The 21862-nt window shown below is 50.4% G+C and overlaps 1 protein-coding gene across 1 annotated transcript; it reads left to right on the forward strand.

Annotated features, from left to right (window-relative positions):
• Positions 1–431: 431 nt before the first annotated feature.
• On the forward strand, positions 432–21294 carry LOC141998147 (C-type lectin domain family 2 member D-like). The gene is made up of 8 exons (XM_074970788.1): positions 432–758; positions 13064–13108; positions 13219–13308; positions 14360–14567; positions 16300–16416; positions 17485–17672; positions 18652–18755; positions 19342–21294. The coding sequence occupies exons 4-8, from the start codon at positions 14543–14545 to the stop codon at positions 19490–19492; spliced, it is 585 nt and encodes a 194-aa protein (XP_074826889.1). The 5' UTR covers positions 432–758; positions 13064–13108; positions 13219–13308; positions 14360–14542; the 3' UTR covers positions 19493–21294.
• Positions 21295–21862: the final 568 nt, after the last annotated feature.

Genomic DNA, 21862 nt, shown 5'->3' on the forward strand with positions numbered 1-21862 from the left:
ACAGACTTAAGGGCTAGCCATAAGTAAATGACAATGATTTGGAGGTGTGTATGTGCATATTTATTTGTTTTTCTTAAAACTGAGTATTTTGTAAAAAAAAAAAAAAAGTGTGAGAACGGCCAACAGCAAGGGTTGGTGAAGCCACCAAAAAATGTGCCCTGAGAAACCCTGAGCTAAAGGCTCTGTCCCCTTTAAGGGATTTGGCGCGCTTTATGAAACGAGCGCGAGCGCGAGAACTGGGCTTTGAATTGTCCTTGTCCCGCGCGGCTGCGGCGCCGGGTAAGACGCTCCCGGGGGGTCCCTGGCGCGCGGCGGTGGCAGGGGCCCGGCCGCTCAGGGCGCGTGTCGGGGGAGGGTGGCGCCGGCTGCCGCGCGCTGCGGGGATCAGCCTCCCCCTGCCCCTTTTATTGCCGTTCCGTAGCTCGGGACTGGCCGGAGCCCAACGTGCTGGGGCACCGCACACGCGCTGGCATAACCCGGCCTTTCCCCGCCACGGGAGCAGAGCCGGTCCCCCGCCCCCCGCGTTGTTGGGTGGCCGGGCAGTGAGACCGCCCCCTCCTTTCCGCCTGTGCTTTGATGGGAAACAGGCACCCAGGGGCTGGGCATCGCGGCTCCCCCTCTGGTGATTGCTGGGCCGCTGCCCCCTTTGCTCTCTGCTCGCTCCTGCTGCTGGGGGGAAGAGGGGGCTCTGCTGAGAACGTGGGTCAATGAGCCCAAGAGCTTCGTCCAGCATGGGAAAGAGTCTCTGGAGAGGCAAGGTGAGGCTGGACACCACCCGCTGCCATGCAGCCACCTCTGGGGTAGGGTGTGTTTGCTGTTTATACAGGGATCCTGCACCCAGTGCTCATATGCAGCCACCTCTGGGGTTGGGCAGGGGGGCTGTTTATGCAGGGATCCCTCCCCTCGGACTGATATGCAGCCACCTCTGGGTTGGGGCAGGGGGCTGTTTATACAGGTGTAGAAATGCAGCTATATCTGGGGTGCAGCGCAGTAGATATTTCATAGCCGCACTGCACAGCAGTTTAGGACAGGAAGTGAAGGGGGATTCTGTCACCACTGGTAACTGCAGGGTCTGGCCAGGACAGCGGGGCCACCGCCTGACCCCGGGGAATGGAGCTGGGCTTGGCTAGTGAGTCCCTGAGGTGCAGGGGTCAGACACAGCTACATACACAAAGGGGGTGGGGCGTGGGGAACCAGGAGGTGGGGGCCCAGTCCACACATGCCCTGTTCTGCAGATTGACTATGGGCACATGGGGAGGTGTCATAAACATACAGCTAAGGGTATCATAAAATCCCATCCTGATTTTGCAAGTGTGATTCTTTTACTTTTTCTTTAAATAAAGTTCCTCCTTTAGGAACCTGATTGATTTTAGTGTCCTAAAGATAAAGGGTCTGGTTTGTACTTACATTAAAGGCAATTGGTTGGTATATTATTCACAAGCCTCCCCAGGAAAGGCGATGAAGGGACTTGGGGGGATATTTTGGGGGGATAGGGCTCCAAGTGACCCTTTCCTGAATTTTTGTTTAAATAACTTGATGGTGGCAGCAATACCGTCCAAGGACAAGGAATGGAATTTTTGCCTTAGGGAAGTTTTTAACCTAAGATGGTAGAATATAATCTTAGGGGTCTTTCATGCGGGTCCCCACATCTGTACCCCAGAGTTCAGAGTGGGGAGGGAACCCTGACAAGGGGCTTGGCAACACAGCTTTGTGCTGGGATGTGGGGTCACACCCCTGACCCCCAGAGCTCTGTGCTGGGGGGTGGGGGTGTCACACCTAACCTACAGAGCTCTGCTGGGATAAGGATTAAGTGTAGACCAGGCCTGGGGTGTGTGTGTGCATGCGTGTGTGTGCGCGTGCGTGCGTTCATCTGGAAATTGTACCCATAGCCTGCCTAGAGCAATAAGAACATACAGAAAACGACATCTCGGAGATACTGTTTTGTGCTCTGTAAAAACCTTTATATTTTTTGTTAACAAAAATAAAATTCTAACTGAAATAATAAACAAAGAATCAAGTTCTGCCCCAGTGAGAGCAGCCAATGAGGGGTTCCACAAACCTGCGGCTTTGGGGCTCCGTATGTATCTTATACTCAAATGCCCAGGAACTTATGCACCTAGGTCTAGATTTTTTTTCAGTGGTATTCACTTCCTTTAGCTTGAACTGGAATCTTGGATGCTCAACAATTCTCAAAATGCGCTTCGCAGAACCTGATCTGAAGTCAGTTGAGTCCTTTCGCTAGTTTGGATCAAGCCTGTTCGGTGCTCGGTTCTCTGTAGCAAAATAAAATCTGGAACGTTCAGTGTATGTGTGTGTGTGTGGGGGGGATTTGTCCACTTTCTCTACTTGGGTTGCCCCCACCCCCTCTTTTCCCTCAGGCCTTTCCCACCTTGCTAACATTTAGTTGTTAGCTAGATCTAAAGAGCTGCCCCTTGTATATGGTTGCAAAAGACTCCAACCTCTCACTTTATTTTGTGTCACTGACAAGACTATTGTGTTTATATTGTGTTTTTGGCGGGTCCTTCCTGACCCTGTGCAATGGATCTCTGCACTGCGATAAAATCACTGTGAAATTCTCCCTCCCAGTTCTGTGTCCTGGGACCCAAATGTTTTTTGTCTAATAGGAAAGGTACAAATTCTGGTTTGTCACTAAAGGTCAAAGGCTGAGGAGCTGTTTTATCAAAAACTGCAGCAGTAGCTCTAGGCAATTTAATTCTCTTGTATCTGGAAACATTTTTTTTCTCCTTATCTGAAACCACAGGGAAAAGGCCTTGGAATGCAAATGCCTGTATCTTTCCCCACACACATGCTTAAAATCATCAGTTGCCAAAGCCTACAATGTAAGGCTGTGCCTCAGTTTCTCTACTTGTGGAATAGGGACAGTTTGCCTGGTTAGACCATGAGCTCTGCAGGGCAGGGGCTGTCTCACCCTGGGTGTGTTTGCACTGGAGCTGGAAGGTGTAATTTCTGGCTGGAGCAGACATACCCACGCTCGCTGTGATTGACCTGCCATGCTAAAATAGAGTGTAGCTGTGGGAGCAGGAAGGACCAAACAACTCAAGTACCAATCTAGGGTTTTGGCTGGGACTGTACTCGGGGCAGCCAGCCCCTCCCACCACCATGGCTACACTCTCTATTTTTAGTGCTCAAGAGTGGGTATGTCTCCTCAAGCTGGAAGTTATATCTTCCAGCTCCAATGTGGATGTATCCCCTGTATGTCTATGTAGCGCCCAGCCCAATGGGACCCTGATCTCAGCTGGGGCAGGGACTGTCTCTCGCTGTGTGTCTGTGCAGCACCTGGCACAACGGGGCCCTGATCTCAGCTGACACATTTGAACGCTTAGGCATCATTCTCAACATCAGCAAATCCATCCTCACCCCAACTCAAAGAATAGATTTCATTGGGGCAGTCCTCGATGCCAGTCAAGCGAGAGCTTTCCTCCCAGAGGCGCGGCATCTAGCCCTCTCGCAGATAATCAGCAGCCTTTGAACTTTTCCCACCACCACAGCAAGGCAGTGCCTCAGGCTGCTGGGACATATGGCGTCAGCACCTATGTGGTGCAGCATGTCGGATTGCGACTGAGGCCTCTACAAGCGTGGCTTGCGTCCGTGTATCGCCCGGGCCGCGACAGTCTGAACATGGTGCTGACCATTCCAAAGCATACCCTCAATTCCCTACGATGGTGGCTCGACCCCCGCATGGTGAGTGCCGGGGTTCCTTTCCACCCTCCCCAACCCACCTTGATTCTGGCAACGGATGTGTCTGCGCTGGGTTGGGGAGTGCATCTTGAAAGCCTGAGAACTCAAGGCTTATGGCAAGTAGAGGAACTGGTTCTGCATATCAACATCAAGGAGCTCAGGGCGGTCCGCCTTGTGTGCCAAGCATTTCTGCCCCGCTTGCAGGGTCACTGTGTAGCGGTGCTCACAGAGAATACCACGGCCATGTTTTATATAGACAGGCAAGGCGGAGCCTGATCGTCTCTTCTCTGTCAGGAAGCCCTCCTACTGTGGGAATTTTGTCTAGCCCACTCCATCCTTCTCCAAGCTTCATACCTGCCAGGCATTCAGAACATGCTGGCGGACAGCCTGAGCAGATGGTTCCTTATGCACGAGTGGTCGATTCGTCCAGACATCATCTACTCAATCTTCCATGGTTGGGGTTTTCCCCAGATCGACCTGTTTACCATGCGGTCCAACAGGAAGTGTCCAACCTTCTGCTCCTTCTGGGGTCACAGCCCAGGCTCAATTGCAGATGCGTTTCTGATTCCATGGTCTGGTCAACTACTATATGCCTTTCCACAATTTCCACTTGTCCACAAGGTACTTCTCAAGGTCCGCAGAGACAGGGCGGATGTCATACTGGTGGCTCCAGCTTGGCCTCGCCAGTGCTGGTACCCCACCCTCCTGGACTTGTCGGTCTAGTCCCCGGTATGTGTACCTCTCATTCCCGACCGCATCTCGAAGAATCACGGCTGCCTTCTTCACCCGGACCTTCAGTCGCTCCACCTAATGGCCTGGAGGATCCGTGGTTGAATCAGGCAGAACTCGTCACTTTTGCAGAATGGATGAAAGGTTTGCCAGTCTCTTCCCAGTGGATCTCATCCTGGATCATGGTGTGTATTCGCGCTTGTTATGACTTGGCAAAGGTTCCTCCGCCTGCCATTACAGCTCACTGCACGAGGGCACAAGCCTCGTCGACAGCCTTCCTGGCCTACATACCTGTTCAGGAGATCTGCAGGGCTTTCATGTGGTCTTCAGTGCACACCTTTACGTCGCACTACGCCATTGTCCACCAACCTCGGGACGATGCAGCCTTTGGCAGAGCGGTTCTTGGATCTGCAATACCTTGACTCCGACCCCGCCTCCGCGGTAAGGGTTGGAAGTCACCTAACTGGAACTGATATGAGCAAGCACTCGAAGAAGAAAAAAAGGTTACTCACCCTTTTTGTAACTCTTGTTCTTCAAGATGTGTTGCTCATATCTATTCCATTCCCTCCCACCTTCCCCTCTGTTGGAGTAGCTGGCAAGAAGGAACTGAAGGGGGGTTGGTTTGGCAGGGTCATATATAGAGCACCATATCGGCACCATTCCAGGGGGCTCCACAGCCGGCCCGACGGGTAGCTGCTAGGGAAAAGTTTCAGACAGCCGTGCATGCAGCATGCGCACATACCGAACTGGAATAGATATGAGCAACACATTTCGAAGAACAACAGTTACAAAAAGGGTGAGTAACCGTTTTTCCTTCGAGATGTGTTGCTCATGTCCATTCCACATCCCGCCCTCCTTCCCCTCTGTCAGAGTTGTCTGGCAAGAAGGAACTGAGGGTGGGGGGAGCCGCAATGCCCCTTATACCGCGCCATAGAGGGCCACTCCAGGGGTCGCTAGGGGCGCTCCCCTACGATAACTGCTAAGGGAAAAACTTCCGGCACCGTGCACGTGGCGAGCACACACACGTATTGTGGAATGGACATGAGCAACACATCTCGAAGAACACCAGTTATGGAAAAGGTAACTGTCTTTTTCGGCAATTCAAACCTCTCCAAGGTTTTTCCTTGCAGGCAGATGCATTCATATGCTTCTGTCCTGGGTGCTGCTGCTAGTCATTACATAGGATTAAAGCGGTAAAAAAACCAGAAAACCTCTTGTATCACAGCCAGTGATACTCGGACCTGAGTGGTTCAGGAGCAAATTAGAGATCAACATTACCCCCAAAAGATCCACAGTCGTGTGAATCCATTGTTTCATTTACTATAGTACTATTCATACTTAAAGAGTATGATGAGGAAATATTTAGTTTATGTATGTATAATGTATTATTCTCATGGCAAATAAGGTAATATTTTAGTGCAAGTTGATAACTTAGTTGGTTAATAACATAGTAAAAGCATCCTGATTGGTTAATCATTAAATCACACAGTGTTTTAATATCATGTGCTGCAAAGAGCCCCAGGAGACGCATTATAAACAGCCACTTGCTGCTTAAGAGCCACAGTCTGAGTGTCACTGGTCTACACTACCAACTGACAAGGAAAATCTCCCATCGGTGTAAGTAGCATCCTCACTAAGTCAGTGCCGAGTTTACAATGGCGCCAGTGGTTCCATGGAGCTGGGCCCATGCTCAGAAGGGGCCCCGACCTGCTCTGCTTGCACTGTACCCTGAGACCCCACCAGCCCGCTGGCTCCCCCCACCCCGCCCACCACTTCCTCCTCTCGGCCTGCCTGCCAGTCGGCTGTGGGCTCCTCTCCACCCCCTGGCCTCACCCTCCAGCTTTTCTCTGCCTCCTAGCCGGACCCCAGTGCACCTCCGGCTCCGGGCAGTCTCTGCTTCCCGCCACCTGTGGGGCCCTGCCTGTCTCCCTGGAGCTGAGCCACCCAGGACTGGTGCAGAAGCCTGGCCAGGCTCGGTCAGGTTTCTTTTTTTGGTGGGGGGGGCAGTGTGGGGGGATTGGCTGAGCCCCTCCAAGCAAGTGGGTCCTGAGGGAGCCCAGCCGGGGCAGATGCTGGCCTGGCTGATCGCACCACACCCAAGAGGCTGGGGTGATTCCCGGCCCTGGGACTAGCCCTGGCTATGCTGCCAACTCAGCCTGGTAGACAGTTGCCTCTCAGCAGGGCTGGTGAGTGCTGTAGGGAGGCAGGACGTGGGGGAGGGGGTCTCTTAGGGGTCTGGGAGGGTGCTGGGCTGTGAGGGGGTGGGGAAGATCTGTGTGTTGGGGCACTAGGGAGTGGGGGTTCTGTGTGGGGTGCTGGGCAGTTGTTGTGGGGCAGGGGGGTGCTGGGCAGGGGTGGTGGTATGCAGGGCACTGTGCATTTGTGGCAGGGTCTGGGGGATGCGCTGGACACAGCAGGTCCGGGGGGGCTCTGGCCATAGGGAATTTTGGGGGGGATTTCTGGTGTTGGAGGATGTGTGGCGCAGCATGGGGCGGACCATTGTGCGTCTGGCAACTGCCAGTTTGTAAATAGTGCCCTCGCACTGGGCTGGGCAGAGCGGAGCAGCCCCTGCCATGCCATTGCCCCTGACAGGCTCCTCACTCCGGGAATCGATTTCCCCTCCCCCACGCCATGCTCCATTGCCCCTATAGGGGCCCAAAAATATGTTTGGGGCCGGGCCCACAAAAGGTTAATCCGACCCTGCACTAAGTGCTACGGCACTGTAACCGTAGAGATGCCCAAAGCTTCAAAAAACAAATTAGAAAATGTTTAATAGAGCCTGGTTTTTTTCTGTTCGTTTGATTTCCCAGAAAAATGTGAGCCCCTGAGAGATGTAGTTATACTATTCCGTGGGACTGGAGTCTTAAACAGCATGCTCAGTAACATCTGCTGAAACCACTGCCCTCCCAGGACGGTACATCTCAGCACCTGCTTCCCACCGCTGTGTTCTAGCTGGTATGAAGTATTGAGCTGCTAAGGAGACTTGATTCAGTAAAATATTTTACATACACCCCCTCCAAAAATTATAATAGTCATACATGTTATAGTTATTCCACGGTATCTCCCAGTGGAGGGGCCTTTCTCCCGCAATCCCTCCCCTGGGGTTCCTTAGGCCAGTGTCTCTTCACCAATGTTCCCTTTAATTTTTGACAGGCCGTGTGCGCAAAAAATTGCTTCTGTGCAAATTTTTGTGCGCGCGGTGTTTCTGCGTGTGCGGGGGGTTTAGGATCTGTGTGCGAGCGCACACGCGCACAGCTTAGAGGGAACAGTGCTCTTCACCCCACAGTGGTTCCTCGCCCAGACCTGTGGGCAGGGGAGAAGGCTGCCAAAGCCGCTCCCAGCAAGCCTATGTTGGCATCTTTGTGTATGTAATTGCCTAGTCATTTCCTTGAGTAGCCTGTTGCTTGTTTGGGGGCTTTTTGCGGGGTAGGGGACTGGGATTTTTGTCTTTTTTTAATTTCCCGCCGTCGGAGAACGTGATTGGCTCCCAGTCGCCCAACCAGCTTTAAAAAAAGCTTTCAACGGCCGCTTGCTGAACGTTGCCTCTTTCTTTCTTTCACTTTCGGGTTCCTCCCGTGGCTGCCTCACGCAGGGGAAAGGGGGCGTGGCTTCACTCGACTTGTGGCAATTATCCCACCCAATCAGCGGCTCCCGCTAGCGTCTTCCACCCAATGAGAGGCCCGCCCGCGGCTTTGCCTGGTTCCCCCTTCCTCTTTGACCACGCCCTGAGGTGACGTATGTTAAGCCCTCGCATGACTCATGTGACGGTTTTTCCAATACGACCGCGCTCACGCGACGCTCAAGGGGCCGCAGCGCGTTTTTCAAAAACAACAAAAAAATGGCGGCACCTGATTGGTCGTTTGTGGAGGGGCGAAGGGGACTGGTCCTGCCCGGCTATTTGAATTCAGAGCAAAGCATTGGTTTCTATCTTTCTCCTGCCCCTCACTACTGCCGGTGGAGACGGGCTGGTGGCCGGTGCTTGGTGCGGCTCGGCTTGGCCCGGGTTTGGTTTTCCTGACAGAGCTCTCCTCGCTCTAGGGGCGGACCTGGATTGCGTGCCCACAGCTTCTCCGTAGCTCTTCGCTCAGGTGAGGCGGGGGTTGGTCCCAGACTGGTCCCGGTCAGTTGCAAAGAACGTGATTCGTGTTGGGGGAGGGGGAGTCGGGCTCCCAACAGTTCGCGGGGTCGGGTAAGGCCGCCGGGTGGACGGGGACGGTGGCCCGCATGGGACACATCGATGCGGTTGGCCGGCGGGGGGGGTGGGGGTGGGGGGGTGATCGCACTGAAGCGGCTGGAGGGGCCGTGCGGGTCGGTCGGTCGAGGTGGTTGGTTCACCATCTGTTAGCCGATGGCTAAGGATGTTTGGTGAGGTGCCAGCTATGCCTGTTTTATACCATCCGTGACTTTAACCACTAGGACGCACTGTCCCTTCGCAGTGGGCAGTCAACACTGACTAACAGGTGCCCCAATGGCAGTACTAAGAGCCTCTCCACACCCGTGACTTTAACTGCTAGAGCTCAGAGCTCCTTCGCAGCGGGCAGTCAGGATTGACTGACAGGCGCCCCAAGAGTTTGCCCCGTGGAGGCGGCACAACTCAACGCTAGGCTCTTAGTACTCTCACCTAATGGCCAGGCTTTATAGCCAAAACGGCTGAGGTTCTTTAATTGTGTTGGCTGCTTTACAGTAAACCAGAGAAACAAGTCAGGCTTATGCACAAATGGTTACCAAAATTTGTTAAACTAGATTCTAATCATGTGGTTACAAAATTGCTAGTGCCTACTTATTTAAATGTAGAGATGTTACACACACAAACAAGTTACAAAACTGAAGCCACAATCCCAAAGAAAGAAAACAAAGTATAGAGCTCTATTTCAAAATATGTGTACACTAAAGATAGCAGATCAGGTGTGGGTGCTTCTTACCCTCCTTGCATCTCTCGATTCCAGCGGTGCCAAGCCAGGATCGGTCACTCAATTCCGCGGAAAGACGAATAAGGGACAAGGCTTAGGGACCCTCTTAGCTGCAGAAGCCTTGGGAGGCTGTCACTTATCTGACCAGCAGATAGATAGTGAAAAGCACTCAAAAATCATGGTGCTGTAGGTCCCATACTTATACCTCTGTACTCCTTTATTCTCTTTCTCCTTTCTTATGCCAAATTGGGGCTGGTCTGTCTGGGTGACACCAGCTCTCGCAAGAGTAGTTTACACTTGCAAGGGAGAGAAACAATAAGTTTCGACTACTGGACATTCCTTTTATAAGGGTAAATATTTTCCCACCTAGGATGTTGGGGTGTGTGCATCACGTTATTTAGTAGGGGCTAAGAGCCATGTCTGTCATAGCTTCTCTGTCTGCTGTGAGCCTAATCGTTGTATATGTTCCCAGAGGCACATTGTAGCAGCACACCTGTGCTTCTAAAGGCTGTGCTGGAATTTATGTTAAGTGCCCTGTTGTTTTGGCTCCCGTGTGTTCCCAGCATTGCTGGTCTGAGAGGGGGGGCTGGCTGTCTGGCTACACCATCATGCTGCGGTTCCTAGTGCCCGGGCGTGGCTCCTGAACGGATTGTATCGTCCCTCCCTGGGAACGGGCCTGTTTGTTTGGCGAGTATATTTGCTTACCCCTAGGGCTGGCTCTGCTGTGTGTCGGTGGCCGGGCCTGCTGTGAGGGGGAGGTGGGATGCAGAGTTGGTTTGGGGGCGGTGGGGGGGTCTGCCGGGGCTCACAGGAATGGTTCCTTTCGCACACGATACGGTTACTGTGTCAAACGCATTTAGTGCTGGCATTGAATGGTATGGAAGTTGGCTAATGGTTCTGCTGCCTTGGTGAATTACTGGCCCAGAGGTTAGGGGTCTATTACAGGAGTGGATGGGTGAGGTTCAAGTGGCCTACAGGGTGCAGGTCTGCCTAGAGCATAATGATGCTTTCTTCTGGCCTTAAAGTCTGAGGCTATGTATATACCACAGCTTAGATCAATGTAAGTTATGTTGCTCAGGAGAGTGAATAAGCCATCCTCTTTAGCGACATAAGTTACACCGGCCTAGGTCTTGTGTGAACAGTGCTATGTAGGCAGGAGAATTTCTTCTGCTGACATACCTGTGGCCACTTATGGAAACTGGAGTAATTAAGTCGACTGGACAGCTCTCCCGTCGGCTTAGTGCGTCCACACTAGCAGTGTTGCATTGGTGCAGCTGTGGCGCTGTGAGCTCTAGTGTAGCCATAGTCTAGGTCAGGGGTTCCCGAACTTCATTGCATTGTGACCCCCTTCTGACAATAAAAATTACTACACAATTCCAGAAGGGGGGGATCAAAGCCTGAGCCAGCCCAAGCCCCATTGCACTGTGCAGGGCAGGAGGGTGGTTAAAAGCTGAAGCCCAAGGGCTTCAGCCCTAGGCAGGGGGCCTGTAACCTGAGTCCCAACACGCAGGGCTGAAACCTTTGGCTTTGGGCCCCAGCAAATCTAAGACAACCCTGATGGCCCCATTAAAATGGCATCGTGACCCACTTTGGGGTCCCGACCTACAGTTTGAGAACTGCTGGCCTAGGTCTGAGATTGCAATTTGTCATAGAAAAAAGGTACAGAAATTGACTAATGCTGGGGGGTTTATTGTCCTGGAGTGCTGTGCAAGCTGTGTAGGTTCTGACTGTTGCTACGTTTAGTAAAAGCATGGGTTCTAGTTCAAAATCCACACCACCTTTAAGCAAATGGGTCAAGTATGGGAAAAGAGAGTGCAAGTAATGGTAGGAAGAGAAGGACCTAAAACAATGGATCGCGCCTGTGGTAGGGGATGCTGGTCTGGATGGCTGCAAATTCTGTAAATATGCCCACCATGCAGATCTTGTGCAGCATATAAAGACTGAGAAGCAGAAGAAAAATTCTGTTTCGTTTCTTCTCAATGTGCTTGACTGACTTTGGGGTTAGTGTGGCTCCCAGCAAGTTTACTACTGCTGTTTTAGTGCATCAGGTTGAACTGAAAGTGGTGTGCTTTATGGCATGCCACTAAGATGTGGATTATTTGGAGGAGATCATCGACTCAACATTGGACAAGGACCTCAAGGTCCTCTAGTCAAAGTGACAGCACCTTGCGCATTCTCTGATTTCTTGAAAGCTAGAGGTGACTCTGCTTGACTGCACTTAGAGCTGCAGCGGGACAGCTGCAGCGCTTAGTGAAGACACTACCTATGCCAACAGGAGAGCTTCTCCCATGGGTGTAGATATTCCACCGCCCCAAGAGGTGGTAGCTGTGTCCTCGGGAGGGCTTCATAGTGCTGTCTACACCGGGAGATCTGTCTGTATAACTGCATCCCTCTAGGGGTGTGCATTTTCTACACCCTGGAGTGACACCTGTATACTGACTACTTTGTAATGTAGACCAGGGCTCAGACGATTTCCTCCTAGATGAAAGTGCTGACATTGCTGTGATTGGGCAGCTGTGTTGTCATTTGATACTTCAGCAGACAGTTACAGAAAACTGTTGCAATGTTTCTTTGTTTGCTTACCTTGGGGGAGGGGACAGCTGAAGCCATTTCTGAAGCCTTGCTTCATTTTCGAACATAGGCTTAAAGTTTGACTAGGGTATCCGAATTGGAACAGAGTTGCAGTGTTATGGTGGGAAGAAACCATTCTGTGTACACTAAACTTTGTGAGAGGAATGGATGTCTTGTCCTGTGGAAGTGTTTGTTATCCTGAGTTGGCAACACAGTGCTGAGGTTGAGGCTTTCAAAGCAAGTTTAGGGGATTTGGATACTTATTTTATTTTTTTCAGTAGTGCCTACAGGACCCAACTGACTGGTTAGGGCCCTATTCTGCACTTCTTCTCCATTCAAATTAAAAGAAGATATGTCCAAATCTCAATTTCACAGGTGGGCTCCCCTCTGCTACAAGACTTTTTTTGGAGGGTGATGGGAAGATCTTGAGACCGGCATCTGTCATGTTTCTTATTAGTGGCAAAAACTTCCCTACACATCCCCCTCTTTTCACTGCATTTTCTTTTCGGGCGAGCAGGGAATCCCTTTGAAATTTAATTTCCCTTAGGATGGTGTATGGGGAAGATAAAATAGGAAGGAACGATGTTTCTCACTCTTCCCCAGATGAAGTGCCCATCGAGACTGGAGAGGAAACAACTTGACTTCTACTAAAGTAGCAGCTGGCTTGTATGTTGCTGGGGAGGAGATACTGATTTTTTTTTTCTTTCATCTGAAAGAAGGATGGTCTCCAGGACTCCTGAGATCTCTTCCCAGATGTGGGAGAGTGGGGTCTAGTGTTCAGAGCACATATTTGAAACCCAGCCCAGGGAGAAAATTGTATAATGGTTAAAATGGAGGACTGAGTCAGGATGCCTGGGTTCTATTCCTAGGGCTGGTACTGACTGATGATGTGAACACAGCTGGTGTTGCTTATTGCTAGAGCTCTGCGCAGATACAAAATTTGTATTCACATCCATCTGTGATCCACAAACATGGTCTGGTGATATCAAGCAGATATTTGCAGGGCTCTAATTATTGCCTCTACCTTAATTTCAGCCTCTGAAATGGATGTAAGCATCCTCACCTTGCTTTGGAAAGCATCTTCAGATCTATTGTGGACTACTTGAATTGATCCTCAGGAACTTTGCTTAATAACTTTGTTACTTCCTTTGCAGGAACATCCCTTAGGTGTACAGACAGACTGAGCACTTGCTAATCAGGTAAGTATTATCCAGTGGCTCTCCTTTTGCTCAAACAGAAATCTTAATCCATCTTGATTCTCTATTATATCATTGACCCTCTAAAAAATCATTCTGCTTTCTCTCCTCAGATTATCTCAGAGACCACCTCATTACTCATCCCAACAAATGCTTATTAGCTTATCTGATAGGAAGGGATCAGGAATCACAGAAACAGTCAGGTGAGAGGCTTGATGAGGCAGGTCTAGATGGTCCATGGATGATTAGATAATACTCAGGTTATCATACCACACCCTCTCTCTGGTATGAGCACTATTTAAGCGGTGGAACTAGCATCTGTCATTGGTGGTTCTGTCATAGGATTTCGTGTGGCTGCCCATCACCATAGTATCTGAGCACCTTCAATGTAAAAGCAACAGCAAAGTCCCTACTGATCTTCATGGAGTCTCTCACAGATCTTCCTTTTTGGGGTAAAAACCCTGCTCTTGGGCCAGACAGTGTGGGTAATGGTTCTTAGATCCCTTGGTGCTCTCTTCCACTGCCTTGAACCAAACCCCAAGAAGGTTCTGTCTCCTGTACAGACTTCCTTTCCTTTCAAGTAGGAAGTTTCATTGTGCTTGAAGAGAGCTCTCAACTCTGCTCTTGGGTGTCCTGGGCCCTGGCTGTTACACACCTTGAAGAGGACTCAATCTTGATCATGATGTGATGTTCTCTGGGTTGCCCAGGTAGTGAATAGAGGACAGGTGTGATGCTGAGGAGGTGTGCTGCTGGGTTTTGTGCAAGTTGAAGTTTCAGGGCTGACAGCTTAACTTGTGGTTACTAACACTCAGATCAGTCGACTTGTTTGAAATTTGAAAATCAAGGCCCCGTGATTCTGAAAACAGTTACGCATATACTTAAATTTACTCACCTGAATTACGTTAAGCACATGTGGTTGCATGAATAGGGCCTAAATGAGAAAGTAAAACTGATACCTGGCATCTATTTTGGTGTACGAAAAATCTCAGTGAACTTCTAGTTTCATAATAAAGAATTATGTGTAACCACACAGCATAATCTTATGTCTTTATCTGCCTTTCTAACATAAACATTCACACTATTGGCCATGTTCTTTAAAAGTGCTCAGGACCTAGCAACTCCCTCTGAAAATCTGGCCACTTGATTTTTAGATGAAACTCCCTTTGGGGTTTAGAGAGCATGGCCCCTGAAAAACTTGTAAGGAGGCAGAGAAAGTACTGGCTCTTCCAGGGGAGTGACAGGGTGTGTCTGTAGTTCCAGACAAGGGGATCAACAGTGAGCAGACCCCACACAGTGAAGCAGCCAAGAACCAGCTTGAAGCCTGGGAGGGACAGCAGCCAACTGGGGACACGCCAGGACAGGAGCCAGGAGGAGCACCGTGCCAGGAAGGAACTACCCAAGAAGGACAAACTGGAGCTGGACCCAGTATCACTGAGGATGCCAATGACCTCCAGCGGAACAGGTACCCAGCTTGTACTTTGTGTACCTGCATGTGGCCAGAGGTCTTGCAGTGGGGTGGGGGTTGTTACCCCTCTGAAATCCTGGCCCCTATTTCCCTCTGGTCCAGTTCACTTTTGCATGCCCTCTCTGTGTGAAATGTGTGAGAAGCACACACCCGAAACAGTCGCACGGAGGCAGGGCCTTGGGTGTGTATGAAAATGAGCTATTGTCTGGCGGTGGCAGTTGACGCTGTCTGTTCCTGCATTTTTGCAGGTGCAGCTGCTGTGCCTGGGAGATGCAGCCCTGAGCTCTGGGGAAAAGCTCTTTGCTAAGGCTGACATGCAGGAAGAGGGGGATGGGGATGATGAGACCTCCAAATGTCACACATGCTGGAGCTGGGAGCTTCATCTCCCATGGGGGCAGCCAGGGGTCATTTCCCTAAGTAACACTCTTTCGGTGTTTCATTGTCACTTACTAAAATCCCCTCTTTGTCCTGGAGAATCAAGATTTCAAAGGAAACTTCCTTCTTCAGACAAGGAGAGTCAAGGATTGCAGGGAGTCTGAGAGATCAGACCCCCTGTGTAAACCCTAAAGCAGAGCCAGAGAGGCCAGTCTTTAATCTGGGGATTGCTTCAGACTCTCAGCACAGAGGCTCCTGGGGGCTGGGGGGAGACAAGGGTTCCTGTTGTACATCTGACACTTTTGCTACTTTCCCTCATGTAACTGCACTTAGCTCTAGAGAAGGAGCCTTAGAAAACCCAGTGGGTCTGTCCCAGGATGGTTTTCCCCAGGATCGCCCAGTGGCTTTTCTGTTCAATTCTGTGAACCTGATTGTATTGTAGCAGCAAACAGATAAACTGAACCCCTTGTTTCTCAGACTCCGTGGGTGCTGGGGATGTCTTCAGGTGGAATTGACGCCAGTAGATTTTTTTTTTTTTTTTTGCATGAGTTTCCCTTAAGGGAAGGGCAGGGAGTTGTGGTCGAACCCTCTGAGTGGTTTCAGGCTGCCTGACTTAATCCAGGGGGTTGGGTGCAGCTGGAGTTGGCAGACTCAGTGCCTGTGGCCTGGTCTACACAAGGAAATTAGGTTGGTATATCTACTTTGCTCAGGAGTATGAAAAATCCAGCCTTGAATGATGCAGTTAAACCCACCAGGATAGACCACACTAAGTAGACAAGCTGTAGCTAGCTTGATGGGAGAATTCTCCTCTCAGGGAGGCGAAGTACCTACTCCAAGGGAAGAAGTCCTCCCTTTGGCATAGCTAGTCTCATCATTGAAATGCTAGAGCGGCGCAGCTGCAGAATTGTAAGTGTAGATGAGCCCTGAGTATGTGGGGAAAGTTGGGTTTTGGTGTGTGTTTTGGTCCTCTTTCCCCAGTAGGGGACAGAAAAAAGGTGAGTGTGAGAGACGTTCCCATCCCTTTACTCTGGTCAGCTGAGCCAAGAGCCAGTCTGGGTAGCAGCTCTGCGAGTCTGTGCAGGAGCAGTGGGAGAAATTCAACAGTCAAATGGCTCCTAGGACTAGAAGATACCATTGAACTATGAGGTGGTTGGCATGTGTGGGGTCATTTGGGTCCGGGCGAGTTATCATTGTGTTTAGCCCTCTGACTGGGGGCTGTAATTAATGTCTGTACCCAGAGGGGGAAGGGCAGCACCCTGGGAATCGTAATAGAGATTTGCTCCACAGTGGCCCAGGCATGGATACTGTTAATGAGTCTGCTCCCCAGAAGCACTCATGGCTTTGTCTCTTTCAGGTCCTCGGTCTAACAGGTTCAGGAAACGTGTTTCTCGTGGAGTCCCAGCTGCCATCGTAGCTGCAGTCACAGTTTTTATGTTGGTCATCATCCTTACTCTAGTAGTACTTTTAGCAGGTAATTGCATCAGCCAGTCTCTGCTCCCCCTGGATTGTTTCTGTGGAGGGCAGGGAAGGTATTAACAAGTGAATCCAGCGGGTCTAGAATGGTTTGTCCTGACTTACCTGTTAAACACCATAGTGTACCTCTGTATTAGCCAACGGCTCTGGCCCTTCAGATGTATCCTTGGTGTTAGTCATGGCTGGCCCCACTGCTGCTCCTTCCCTGAAAGGGTTAAACTTCAGGAGGTTTTCCAAGGAGTTCCTGTGACCTTGTCCCTGCTGCTGCACTGGGGGAAGAAGGCAGGGGTGGGGTTTCCAAAAGGAGGCTGCAGGAGATGCCATCTTGTGGCCATTTTATGTCCCTGAGAATTACAGCACTTGTCTCAAACTCATTCACTTGGCTCCTAATCCTCTGCACAGGATAAGATGCTCTGAGCTATGCTAGTCCCCACCATCCTTTACCCTGGGCAGGGAACATCCCTGGAATTCTTACTGGTACAGACACCATAAAAAACATCTCTGTTGGGCTGGGTCTCCAGTGTCCGATTCTCTGGGAGCCTGTTCCTTGCATAGATTAGTGCAGTCAGGGTTTGTTCCCTGATGTGAGTCTAATCCCATCTTCATCCCCAGATGCATCTCTAAAGCAAAGAGCCTGGGGAGGGGAGGCAGCCAGCTGCAGTAGCAGGATATCCCTGGGTTAGTAGACCCAGCGTCCCACACAATCATATTGAACTATATCTTTATTTGGTGTCAATATTTGTCTGTGCCAGCCATCAGGTAACACTCCCGCTCCCTGCTCTGTCTTTATGGTGAATCTGGTGCTACTGCACTGTGCTCTGGCTTGCTTGTCAGCTGCACTTCCTGTGAATTTGACCCCCAGAAACTGAGCCACTAAAGAGGAGGTGGTCAGTTGCCCATCTCTTGTTTCAAATGGTTGATTTCTTCCCTCAGTACAGCGGTCAGGGGTGTAAGGAGCTTGCAGCCTGGATCGGAGGGATCCTCTCCCCTCATTCACTCAGATACAGAGTCAGGCTGGGAGTAGGGGACACAGTCTCTGACCCTGTGTTACTTACCTGTCTGTCAGTCAAAAAATCCAAACCAACTCTGGCTGCTCCAGTCCCACCTGGTGTGCCCTGCTGCCCGGACGGCTGGATCGGGTACCAAAGGAAATGCTATTATTTCTCTGAGACTGAAGGGAACTGGACCTACAGCCAGAGCCAGTGCTCTGCACTCAACGCCTCCCTGACTGGGATTGACGGTGACCAGGAAAAGGTGAGAGAGTGGCAGATGGCTTTATCCCAACAGACTGGGCTTGGCAGGGCTGGAATTGGGCTCGGCCCCAGGAGTTTGAGAAACTGCCCTGTTGCCTCTCCTGCTGGGAAACCTGAGTGTTTCTGGTGACCAAATCCAAGCCCTGTCTAGAGCTGGGCTCACAGTCAGGGGTCACTCACTCCAGCCCCCCTCTTTTCCCAGAGCCCCAGGCAGGAGGGATCCCCCTCTGTAGGGCTGGGCCAGCCCAGTCCGCTCCACTCCTGGCCTGTGGGGAACCTGCCTCTGCAGCTCACCACAGCCACTGACTCCATGGAGTGGGGGCTCCGTGTGCCTGCTGGGGGAAGCACTTGGGCTCTACAGGGAGTGAGCTCTGCCCTTCCTCAGAGCAGCTGCCACCTGGTTTGGCTGAGGGGGACGGAGGGTGGCACTGTGTGCGAAGCTGCTGGGAAGACACCTTGCAAGGAAGGCAGAGGTGCTAGCTTCTAAACTGTAGAATGGCAGGGGTAGCTCTGTCCATGTAAACATGGATCTGGGGATGGAGATAGATGGGGGCTGCTCAGAGGCAGTCTTTACCCCCAGCTCCTGCACATGTTCCCAGGCTCCCAGCTGAGCAGGTCCCAGTCTGATGGGATGTCCAACGAACTGGGATTCTCAACCAGCGATTGGTTCCCTGGCTGAGGCTGCTGTCAGAGGAGTAGAGCTGCCAGCTGCTCCCCAGATGGTCCTTCTCCACCCCCTTCCAATCCTAGAGTGGGGCCGGGGGAGGGGAGTTCTGTCTTTTTTGACTCGCAGCTGGCTCTTTAGACTGCAGCTTGTTCTTGGCCTCCCTGTGGCATGGGCTGGGCTGGTGTCATCAGCAGGCAAACTACAGGTGGCCCATCCAAACCTGAATGTCTGAACAGGGGCCACACAGAGCCACAGGGGCAGGCGAGTGCCAGAGCCAGGGGTCTAAATATAATCTGGTTTGTCTTATTTTAAGCATTTCCTGCTGGGCTTTAAGGGTTTCTTTGGCCGTTGGATTGGCCTCCAGAGGGAGCCAGGCCAGCCCTGGAGATGGCCCAATGGCACCGAATTCGACCAGCGGTGAGTCCTTCCCTCTAGTGATATTCTCAGTGTTAGATCACAGGTGTCTGCCGTGCTGCCAAAAGAGGAATATATTTAACCAAGGTTGTTTTGGGGGTGTGGGAATGTGTCTGGGTTCTTACAGGTATTTGGTTTTCATGAAGTAAAACCAGTATTCCAGCAGCATTTGAGGCCCAGTGCAGTGTTGTCGTCATTATTTGTATTACTTTAGTGCTCAGGTGTAGCCTAGTGCCCCACTGTGCTCGGCAGTGTACAAACACAGCACAACTTTCTGAGAGGTGCCACACTGTGGAATCTCTCCCCTTTTGGGGCTCAACAGTGGTCGCCCCCAGGGGTTTACAATACAGTGCAGTTGTGAGCACAGGGAAGGCTGCTACCCCAGCTCTGTTTCAGCCCCACTCATCTCCTGGCCCTTCACTACCTGCTAATTTCCTACACTCTATTTTCCCTATTCTGCCAGGGAGGAGTCTGAAATGGGGCAGATGTCTGTGCATGCAGCTGCTCCCTCTGCTGCCCTGCACAGTGTGTAACTGATGGGAAATGCCCAGCCGCTCCCTGACTCCAGCCCCTGCTGTCTGTGTTGCAGATTTCCCATAAGCGGAGGAGGCGACTGTGCATATCTGATTGAAGACAACGGGATCAGCAGCTCGAGGTGTGGCACAGGGAGATCCTGGATCTGCAGCAAATCTGATGCCCATACAATGTGGAAGGGACATGATATGGAATCACAAGTTTGAGACTCATAGGAACCGGACCTGGAAAAGCTTTATTAGGGGTCACATCTTCCACTATCCAAAGATGAAGAAAGAACCAGTCTCCTTCCTTAGACTCTCCCTGAGGATTCCTTTGTTATGGCATTTTCCCTTTTGCTCAAGAAGAATCAATCATAAAGTGTAGGGCTGGAAGGGACCTTGGCAAGTTGTCCAATCCCCTGCACTAAGGTAGGACTTTGTATTAGCTAGGCCATTCCTGGCAGGTGTTTGTTTAACTTGTTTTTAAAAGAATCTATTAATGATGGAGATTCCACAATCTCCCTAAGCAATTTGTTCCAGTGCTTAACTACCCTGGCAAGTTGGATGTTAAACCTCCCTTGCTGCAATTTAAGCCCATTGCTTCTGGTACTATCATCAGAAGTGAAGAAGAACAATTTTTCACCCTCCTCCTTGTAAAAACATTTTATGTACTTGAGAACTGTTATGTCCCCCCTCAGTCTTTTCTCCAGACTAAACAAACCCAATTTTTTCAAGTTTTCTAGACCCTTAATCATTTTTGTTGCTTTTCTCTGGACTTTCTCCAATTTGTCCACATCTTTCCTGAAATGTGGCACCCAGAACTGGACACACAACTCCAGTTGAGGCCGTATCGGCGCAGAGTAGAGCGGAAGAATGACTTCTTCTTTGAAGTCCATTCCACATTAGCTGTGTGTGCTTGCCACATGCACCGGTGCTGGAAGCTTTTTCAGAGCAATATTTGTAGGGGAGTGGATCTGCTGCCCTCTGGAGTGGCACCCGTATGGCATGGTATAAGGGTCACTGCCAGCTCCCCCCATCCTCAGTTCCTTCTTGCTGTCTGTGACAGTGCATGGAACATTCACCGCTCTTACTAGCGTTGCTTAGACTTCTTGACTTCTTGTAAAGTTAGTGTACATAGTTAGTAGTTGAGTGAGTTTTTGTTAGTCCCATCGGGGACTTAGCCAGGGGATGGGGCATGCCCTGGTTCCCAGGCTTTAAGCCCTGCAATCGCTGCAAACAGCCCATGCCCATGAGCAATCTGCATAGTAGGTGCCTCAGTGAAGGGCACGTAAGTGTCAAATCTGCAAGTCCTTTAAACCTAGGACTAAGTGTGAGATCAGACTCCAAGCACTCCTGATGGAGTCGGTGCTCACTCCAGCCCCAGTGCTCCGGCTGCAGTAGCAACGGCTGGGAGCCCCGGGGCTCTGGCAGCAATTTAAAGGGCCAGGGGCTCCACCCGCTGCCAGGAGCCCTGGGCCCCAGGGAAGCTGCCCCCTGCTAGTGCACTCAGCTGTGTACCGGCTCTTACCAGTTCACTGTACCGGCTTACTTTCACCTCTGGCAACAGAGAAGCAGAATGAGAGGGAATATCACTCATTACGTAGTGTCAGGTTCATTCCACTTTCATGTGAATTTTACAGTGAAATTTTTACAGCCAAATGTTTCATGAATCAGGTTCCTACCTCCATTCATATAACACTTTTGATGTGTGTGGCACTGATAAAATGTCCAGTAACTTGTTCAGAAATGTATTGGAATCCAAAATCTCAAAGGAAGAGAATTCATTGAGTCAGTGAATAGGATGACTAGCTCAATGCCATATAAACACCTAGTACTGTCACAGCGGCCACCAGCGCAATGTTCCTAGCTTCTCCAAGCCACAGAGCACCCCGATGCCAACCTGGGCCCTGAGGGAGCCCCAGCCCCAGAGCTCAATTGCAAAAAAGTTTGAGAAACACTGTTTTAAAGCTTTAGAGCATTTTTTTTAACGTAACTGCACTCAAAAATAAAACTACATTTCTAATTTTCACTTTTAAGATTAAGAGATTGCACTACAGTACTTGTATGAGGTGAATTGAAATACTTACTTGTTTACAGTTCAAATACTTGTAATAAAAAAATAAAGTCAACACTGTATACTTGGTATTCTGTGTTGTAATTGAAATCAATATATTTGAAAATGTAGAAGAAACGTAAATATTTTGGTTAAATGGTATTTTATTGCTTAACAGTGCAATTAAAACTGCAATTGAGCGTGATTGATTTTTCTGTCATGCGGTTAATAGCAATTTTTAAAATTGCTTAAATAGCCCTCATAGACATATATAATAAAAAAATGTCCTTTGCAGAATTGGGCAACTAAGAGCCCTGGCCAAAGTCACCCAGGAAGTCTGGCTGAGCCAGGCCTAGATCCTAGTTCTCCTGAGTCTCATCCATGGTCCATTTCTTTCCTTTTTTACATGTATTCCAACAAACCTACAGGTGTCCTGTTTTATTATGGCATTGTGATGAGGTGTATGAACCCTGCAGTAGACAATAAAGGGTTAAAGAACGGATCTGGGCACAGGTGGCCCCAGCCCTGCTGCACCTGTGAAG

Source organism: Natator depressus, chromosome 14, assembly GCF_965152275.1.
Source record: "Natator depressus isolate rNatDep1 chromosome 14, rNatDep2.hap1, whole genome shotgun sequence".
NCBI classification, from domain to species: Eukaryota; Metazoa; Chordata; order Testudines; family Cheloniidae; genus Natator; species Natator depressus.